This window comes from Oryctolagus cuniculus, chromosome 13, assembly GCF_051225735.1.
Source record: "Oryctolagus cuniculus isolate XC-2025 breed Fujian yellow rabbit chromosome 13, ASM5122573v1, whole genome shotgun sequence".
NCBI lineage: Eukaryota > Metazoa > Chordata > Mammalia > Lagomorpha > Leporidae > Oryctolagus > Oryctolagus cuniculus.
Window position 1 is genome coordinate 91,003,234 of NC_142879.1, and position 8,064 is coordinate 91,011,297.

The 8,064-nt window shown below is 56.1% G+C and overlaps 1 protein-coding gene across 2 annotated transcripts; it reads right to left on the bottom strand.

Moving 5' to 3' along the window:
• Nucleotides 1-2,655: 2,655 nt before the first annotated feature.
• ACTA1 (actin alpha 1, skeletal muscle) lies at nucleotides 2,656-5,540 on the bottom strand. 2 transcript variants are annotated; one of them, XM_051838163.3, is made up of 7 exons: nucleotides 5,466-5,540; nucleotides 4,545-4,685; nucleotides 4,128-4,452; nucleotides 3,736-3,897; nucleotides 3,439-3,630; nucleotides 3,138-3,319; nucleotides 2,656-3,043 (listed from the first exon to the last, which is right to left on the bottom strand). In XM_051838163.3, the coding sequence occupies exons 2-7, from the start codon at nucleotides 4,671-4,673 to the stop codon at nucleotides 2,900-2,902; spliced, it is 1,134 nt and encodes a 377-aa protein (XP_051694123.1). In that variant the 5' UTR covers nucleotides 4,674-4,685; nucleotides 5,466-5,540; the 3' UTR covers nucleotides 2,656-2,899. The 2 variants fall into 2 exon arrangements, with proteins under 2 accessions (XP_051694123.1, XP_002722940.2); XM_002722894.6 differs by having other exon boundaries at nucleotides 5,448-5,540.
• Between the last annotated feature and the right edge of the window lie 2,524 nt (nucleotides 5,541-8,064).

The window sequence follows — 8,064 nt, forward strand, 5'->3', positions numbered from 1 at the left end:
AAGGGAGACATTTGGGCAGGCAGGTGAGTGGGCTGACCCCACGCGTACCCCCATGGGCAATGCAGGCCTGTGGCATTAGCCCATTTCCCCCTAGTCCTCAGGACAGAGGCACCAGAGGGTGAAGTCATGAGCCCTCAGGGCAAGGGCTGGGGTCAGGTCTCCTGATTACAAGGAGAGATGTGTTTTCCCCCACATGACCCAATGCCCGGACTCCATCAGCCTCATCAGAAAGCACAACTGCACAGCAAGCCAGCCAGCCTAGTCACAACGGCCACAGGATCTGAATGGCTCTTGGTGCAGCCACAGCCTCCTACAGTGTCTGCGGTAAAAAGGGAGTTGAGGCATAAGAGACTTCGGCATGTTGGAGATCACAGCAATGAACTAAGGATGCAACAGCCTGAATATTCTCTGTACCTCTTGCACATAGTAGGTGGTTGTCATCACAATAATCCATTCCAGGTTCTGCTACAAGTCTAGTGACAGAGCAGGTGATCAAGCAACTGGGAGGAACCTGGATGGCAGAGCCCAGGGCGTACCCTGGTCCTGCATTGTTGCATTCTTCCCACACAACCTCAATTCCTCCTTTTAATTCCTGACACATTCTCTCTCCTGCTTTCTTCTCTCGTTCCAGTTTTTTTCCCTCGGATGCTGGTGATGGTAGACTTAAGGGAAAAGGTGTGGTGGCAACTGAATGAGATTTTGTGAAAAAGAAGTAACTCCAATTAGCGCCCCAGTAGCATGGCTGCTGGGTCTAAGGAAACACACCTTAAGCAGTCTCTAGGGGAGATTTTTGTTGTGCTTTTAAATGTTCTTACAGTTCCAAATACAGTTACCCCTCTGTATCCATGGGTTTCATTTATTAGGTTCAACCAACGGTGGACAGAAAATGTAGCCAGGCTTCCATGGTTGTATGTGCACTTATCCTGTAGAGACCCTTTTTCCTTGATGTTATTGCCTGAATAGTACAGAATAACAACTATTCGTATAGAATTTACAGCATATTAGGTCTTCCAAATAATCCAAAGATGCTTTGAAGTACGTGGGAGGATGTGTGTAGGTTATATGCAAACACCATGCCAGTTTTTATAAGAGATACTTAAGAATTTTGGTGTCTTTGGGATGGGGGCGAGGGGCCTGGAACTGAATACCATCAGACATTGAGGAATGGCTCTAGACAACTTTCAAGGGAGCATCTGTAAAATCTCATTTGGGTGTAATATAGGAAATACAGTTCACCAACTACCTGTAATCATAACTAATACAAAAGCAGGAAAGATGGACAACACTTAATAAATGCATGATGATTGTTTTTTTTTTTTTTTCATAGAGAAATGGCAGGAAAGTTAGTTTCCGGATTACACTCATTTTGGGGGAACCACATATTTCATAGTTTTTGCCCTTTTTCTCAGTAGAAGAGTAATGTCATAGGTAGGTTTTACAAACATTGATGATCCAGGAAATGCTACCAGATTATAATGAAAATCATCAGTTCCAAACTATCACAAATCACTTACTGATCCCAATCACAGGAGAAATGGGCCATTACCTCCTCCGATATCTCACTGAAATTTCAAGTCAGTGATTTGGGATCTGGTTAACAAGGGCTTCACAGCATAGCCAGCTGTGAACACGTGTGCTGTTTACTCAGACAGACACACAAGTTCACGTTTAGTAGGATCAATACGCTTATGTATTATCCTATCAGATATTCCTATTAATGGTTAGTCGTATTAGTAAAAGCTAGATTGCTCTGAAAGACTGGAAGTTAGCCTATTTTTTTTTAACTCTTATTCCTCCTGGATGGGACCATACATGTTCAGTGGACAGCATAAACATATGGCTGTGTGGCCTATAATACAGCCACATTTGTCAGTTCTACTCCTCAAGCCGCATGCAAACAAATTTGCAACCCTCTCCGAGTCAAATCTGTTTTCCTTAAGGACCACACCTCTTGGGATCACTGACTAGGAAATATTAAGCTCCTCGACAAAACGGGTCGTACTCTTCCATAGAAATTCAAGCCCAATTTACCCAAATTCTGTTTGCTTTATGCCTTTGGGGCATTGCGGGTACAGCAGTGTTTCCCCAGCTGTTTCTCAGATCCGCACCTCTCAGTGGCTTCACTGCCCGCCTTCCGTGGCTGTCCGCTCCACCCCCCGCCCCCTCCCCACCCCCAGCACAGCTCTTGGCGGCGGGCTCGCTGGGTCCTCCTCGCCCTTGTAGCTAGGGAAGGAGACTCTGCTTGACGCCACTGGAGCCTGGCACGAAGCAAAGGACTTCCCAATCTGGAAATCCCTCACAAATGAAAACTGCCTCGTCGCATGCAAGAATGCAAGCCTTTCGGTTAGGGCCGCCCTCGGTGGAGCGGAAGGGAAATGCGCTCGGACGCACGGCTCTGGACCCAGCACCGTGGTCAGCGCCCGGTAACCGCTCCAGCTCAGCCGAGCCGAGCGCGGCGCTGAGCGCTGGGACCCGCCACCGTCCCGCCCACCGGTATTTGGGAAAGGGCCCGATCGGGACAAACAGCGCGGGAGCCTAGGAAGAGGACGTTTGTCATTTGGATGAGTGCTGTGTAAAGTGATCCGAGAGGGTGGCGTCCCTCCTCTCGTCCCGCACCCTCAAACACACACCCCGAAAATTAACACAACAATCAACTTCAGGTAGTCTAACAGAACGTGACTTTAATGCTTCTTCAAGTTTTCCATTTCCTTCCACAGGGCTTTGTTTCAAAAATAACAAAATGAGGTAAAGTAGGTGAATGTATGTACACGTGGCGAGCAGTGCGTGGGTGTGCGGTGGCAGCAGTGGAAGTTGTCACGGAGGAAGCTCCCGCCCGGCGGCCGGAGCTCAGCCACCTGCCAGAGCCGCAGATCTGTCGGCCTGGGGACAGCTCGCGCGTCTAGAAGCATTTGCGGTGCACGATGGAGGGCCCGGCCTCGTCGTACTCCTGCTTGGTGATCCACATCTGCTGGAAGGTGGACAGCGAGGCCAGGATGGAGCCGCCGATCCACACGGAGTACTTGCGCTCGGGGGGAGCGATGATCTGCAAGACAGCGGGCGTCAGTAAGGTGGAGGCCCCCAGCGGACCCCCAACCCCCCGGAGCCCGCCCGCCCCGCGAGCCCAGGCTCCGGCCCACCTTGATCTTCATGGTGCTGGGGGCCAGAGCCGTGATTTCCTTCTGCATACGGTCAGCGATCCCGGGGTACATGGTGGTGCCCCCCGACATGACGTTGTTGGCGTACAGGTCCTTTCTGATGTCGATGTCGCACTTCATGATGCTGTTGTAGGTGGTCTCATGGATGCCGGCCGACTCCATACCTGCGGGGCGCGGAGGGGGACAGCAGTGAGCGGGCTCAGCGCGCACTAGAGCGCCACGGGGCCTGGCGCGGGCCCAGGAGAGCCGGGGCGGGCCCCGGGGACGGGCGGCCGGCGCTCACCGATGAAGGAGGGCTGGAAGAGCGTCTCGGGGCATCGGAAGCGCTCGTTGCCGATGGTGATCACCTGGCCGTCGGGCAGCTCGTAGCTCTTCTCCAGGGAGGAGGAGGAGGCGGCCGTGGCCATCTCGTTCTCGAAGTCCAGGGCCACGTAGCACAGCTTCTCCTTGATGTCGCGCACGATCTCGCGCTCGGCTGCGAGGGGCAGGGGCAGGAGGAGAGGAATGAGTTCTCAGCGCGGGGACCCCGGGGCTGGCGCCCGCTGCCTCGCCGACCCTGGGTGCCCCGGGAGCCGCGCACCTGTGGTCACGAAAGAGTAGCCACGCTCAGTGAGGATCTTCATCAGGTAGTCCGTGAGGTCGCGGCCAGCCAGGTCCAGGCGCATGATGGCGTGCGGCAGCGCGTAGCCCTCATAGATGGGCACGTTGTGGGTGACACCGTCTCCCGAGTCCAGCACGATGCCTGCGCCGGGTTGGGGCGGCTGCGTGAGCGGCCGGCCGCTCCCCGCAGCCGCTGTCCCGAGTCCTCGCGGGGCCCGGGGAAGCTCGAGGCTGGGGGCGAGCACTGCTCCCACCCCCCATCCCTCTCCCAGAGCTCTGGATGCGGACGGACGTGGGGCCCAGGCGGGGCGTCGGGGACTGGGGAGAGGACTCATCCGCGCCTGGGCTGTGCGTAACCGGTCTGGCACTCACCGGTGGTACGGCCGGAGGCGTACAGGGACAGCACGGCCTGGATGGCCACGTACATGGCCGGCACGTTGAAGGTCTCGAACATGATCTGGGTCATCTTCTCGCGGTTGGCCTTGGGGTTCAGGGGGGCCTCGGTGAGCAGAGTGGGGTGCTCCTCGGGGGCCACGCGCAGCTCGTTGTAGAAGGTGTGGTGCCAGATCTTCTCCATGTCGTCCCAGTTGGTGATAATGCCGTGCTCGATGGGATACTTCAGGGTCAGGATACCTCTCTTGCTCTGAGCCTCGTCGCCCACGTACGAATCTTTCTGACCCATACCCACCATGACGCCCTGCGCGGTGGGAGACACAGCAAACCCGTTACCGCAGTTCCGGCGGGCACCGGGATCCCAGCCCAGCTCCCTCCACCGAGCGGCGGGCTGACCTGGTGGCGGGGGCGGCCCACGATGGACGGGAACACGGCCCTAGGGGCGTCATCGCCGGCGAAGCCAGCTTTTACCAGGCCAGAGCCATTGTCGCACACGAGGGCGGTGGTCTCGTCTTCGTCGCACATGGTGTCTGGTTTCTGCCATCAAAGAGTTGGCGGAGAAGCAGGAGCGTCAGCCGAGGGGCCTCGGCAGCGGCGTACCCCGGACGCCCTCCCTCCAGAGCGCCCTAAAGTCATTCCGGGTCTCTAGGGTTCTGCCTCCCGCCAGGGCGGCGGCCAGAGGGCCCGGTCCAACAGTCGCTCCTGGGCTCAATGCTATAGCGCACAGAGGAGAGGGGCCTAGGGTCGCGAGACCAAACTGAGAAGTCCTGCGCTCTGGTACCCAGGGGCACAGGGTTCCCTGAGGCTTTGCGGGCCACCAGCTCCAAGAGCGAGGCCCTAGTGCCCACCCACTGTGCGCCTCCGGGGCCTCATTTGTTAGGGAGGGGGCACTGAGCTGTCTGCCCATTGGCTGCCCAGGTGCCCCATCCAAGATGGGGAACCCTTGCACCTGTTGCCAGCCCAGAGAGCAGTGGCCCTTGCTGCCTTTCTTCTCCAGTGATTCTCTCTTCAGAGAACCAAAGCATGGTTAACCTCTGTGAAGTCAATCTCCCTAGTTAACGCCCGCTCCCTAGGCGCATCCACAGTGCCAGGTACACCAGCCCGAAGGGGCTAGAAATAAATGCAGCTAAGTTTCCAGAGGTCCGCTGGCATGCTTGATTCCTTTTTAAAGCTCTGTGCCTCTGGGGACCGAACCAAGTGCATGGGGCACAGGTGAGCCGGCTGCATGATCCCCGAGTCCTTTAGGTGGCGCTCAGTGGTACCCTGTCCCCTCGTCCCGCTCTCCCACTCCCGCCCTACCTGGGCGGGTGGCTACACCTGCTGCGCTCCGGCTCAGGCCCTGGTCTCCGCGGGAGGGAAGCGAGGCTTCACTCGGCGCTGTCCGCTGCAGTGACCGAGTGTCTCCCTGCCCAGGTTTTATATAGCCCGGGGGCACTCCCTCCGCGCCGCCCCGCAGGAATGTCGCTGCCCTTCTCGAACCATATTTGGGTGTTGGGCACTACAGCCGCCTCCCTAGGCGGGTTAGTGCCCTATGCCCCCGCCCGGGGTGTCCTGTGCTGACCATAGAAGGAAAGGGCTGGCCTGAGCCCAGGTAACGCGGGCCGAGCCGTATATGGAGTGTCTCCCCAGCACGGCTGCCCCTCCCTGCTGGGTTCAGTTGTCAGCCAGAGGGGTAGGGTGGGGCAAGGGTCACCGCGTGCGCCCGTGGGTGCATTGTGTCAGCCTGTGCTCGGAGAGCTGCACCTGTCCCAACGGATTCCCCATCCTTGTCCATTCTGCACACACGGGCTGGTGCCTAACCGCTGGCTTCCCATACTAGCATTTCACCCCGCTGGGGGAGTTCTTTACTCAGACTCAAACTTCAACGTGCAGTTACTGGGAGACAGAGCAGGGTGTAGTGGTGGGCTTGGGAGGCCTGGAAACACCACTCCCACACCCCAGGCAAGGAACAAGGCAAGCCCAGCGCTGCCAGCCATTTCCATTTCCGTTTCCCCCTCCCCATCCCGGAGCTCCCCTGTGTCCGGAGGGCTGACCCAAGCCGGTCCCTTCCCCCATCACGAATAGAGTGACTGGCGGCTGGAGGGCGCGCAGCTGTCGCAGGGTAGACAACTGGCAGCGGGAGGCTGGGGTAGGAGGGGTGGGGAGGAGGTGCGGGGGCTCCCAGGGACAGGCTAGGCAGTGGCTTTGGCACCATCAGGAGCGAAGCCAGGGCACCCTGAGCTGTGGGCCTGGCTGCGGCACAGTCAGCTCTCCAGCTCCTGAAGAGAGTGAGGGTGCGATGGCTCCCTTTCTCCAGGACTGGCAGACCCTGCTTGGGATAGGCTGAGCTGAACACCCTCTTCCCACCTCCTCTCCCAATTCTGGGTGGCACTCACAACGTGAGTCCCTCTCCTGGGGCTGAAAGACAAGGGTCACAGGCTGGACTGGCTAGATCTGGAGGTGATGGAGGTGGCGATGGGTGAGGGGCTGGACTTTCCTCCCAGTAGAGAGGACGAGGACATTGCACTTGGGATGAGTGCTAGTTTTTCCTTATGCGAAAGCGGAACAAACTCATCTTTATATTTAGCGGATGATGCTGGCCAAGGCCAGGCTGCCTCCCAGTCCACCTTGGAGAGTCACCACCTAGCAGAGCCTGCAGCAGGTTCTATTTATATCACTGATATACGGGGATATGCCTTTCAGATTTTCTAGAAGAATCTGGATCTACTTATGGTAAGGTGGGACGGGAGGGGCGGGTCAATGGAGCTGATCTGGTTGGTGCCTGTCTCAGGTTGGGAGAAGAGGGGAGCTGACGAAAGGAAGGGGACAAGAACAGTTCTGTGGTAGGAAGTACAACTATAAACAATCATCCATGATGCATTCTGTGACATGCTTTAAGGGGCACATTACCAATGCGGTACAGACCCAAGTGGAATTACTCATTTTCTTGATGTGCTTAAGTATTCCCCAAATAGTTGTAATTCTCACTTGGTAATGAACTTGGCAACTGGGACAGTTGTGGCTCCTCCAAAAAGGGAGAAACAGAAACACATGTAGCTCAAAGGCGAGACAAGGCGTTTGATTAGCAGGATGCCTGGGTAGTGGGTCCAAAGGGTTGGTTAAAAGCTCCCGCAGGGCCGGCGCCGAGGCTCAATAGGCTAATCTTCCATAGGCTAATCCTCCGCCTGTGGGGCCGGCACCCCAAGTTCCAGTCCCCGGGGTGCCGGATTCTGTCCCGGTTGCTCCTCTTCCAGTCCAGCTCTCTGCTGTGGCCCAGGAGTGCAGTGGAGGATGGCCCAAGTCCTTGGGCCCTGCACCCACATGGGAGACCAGGAGAAGCATCTGGCTCCTGGCTTCGGATCATTTCGGTGCGCCGGCTGCAGTGGCCATTAAAGGGTGAACCAACGGAAAAGTAACACTTATCTCTGTCTATCTCTCTCACTGTCCACACTGCCTGTCAAAATAAAATAAAATAAAATAAAATAAATAAAAAGCGCCTGCAGTTTTGTAATTAGTTTTTCCAGTTGTCTGGAGAATGAGTGAATAATTGTGACAACCACATTCCAATTATAATATCCCATGTTCTCCCTTGTAGAAATGGGTCATGGGACACTTGAAGACATTGGCAAGTGCACTGTGCCAGTGGATAATTAATGGGAAGAACTGAAATTTGGGCTTTGAAGGTTAGAAGACCTGCGATCGTGCTCTAGAAGTGAAAATGCATTGACATTTGAAAGGGAAGTTGGGACATCAGTTCTTTTCAAACTCTAGTTCAGTGCAGTTAGACTGCTCCTCTGACAAGTTTCTCTATGCTCAGAGTCTACCATCCTCACACATACATTAAAAGCTGACTCTGAATAACACAGCCACAGGCTGAGATCTGCTAGAACAGCAAACCGTGGGCAGGTGCACAGGCCAGGCGTCTGCTCTCCGCCCA

Excerpts from the sequence above, each read along its gene's own strand:
- ACTA1 (XM_051838163.3), bottom strand. The coding sequence starts at position 4,673 with ATGTGCGACGAAGACGAGACCACCGCCCTCGTGTGCGACAATGGCTCT. Across the intron at positions 3,320-3,438 it reads CTTCCAGCCCTCCTTCATCG|GTATGGAGTCGGCCGGCATC; the intron begins GTGAGCGCCGGC and ends CGCGCCCCGCAG. Across the intron at positions 3,044-3,137 it reads CCAGCACCATGAAGATCAAG|ATCATCGCTCCCCCCGAGCG; the intron begins GTGGGCCGGAGC and ends GCTGTCTTGCAG.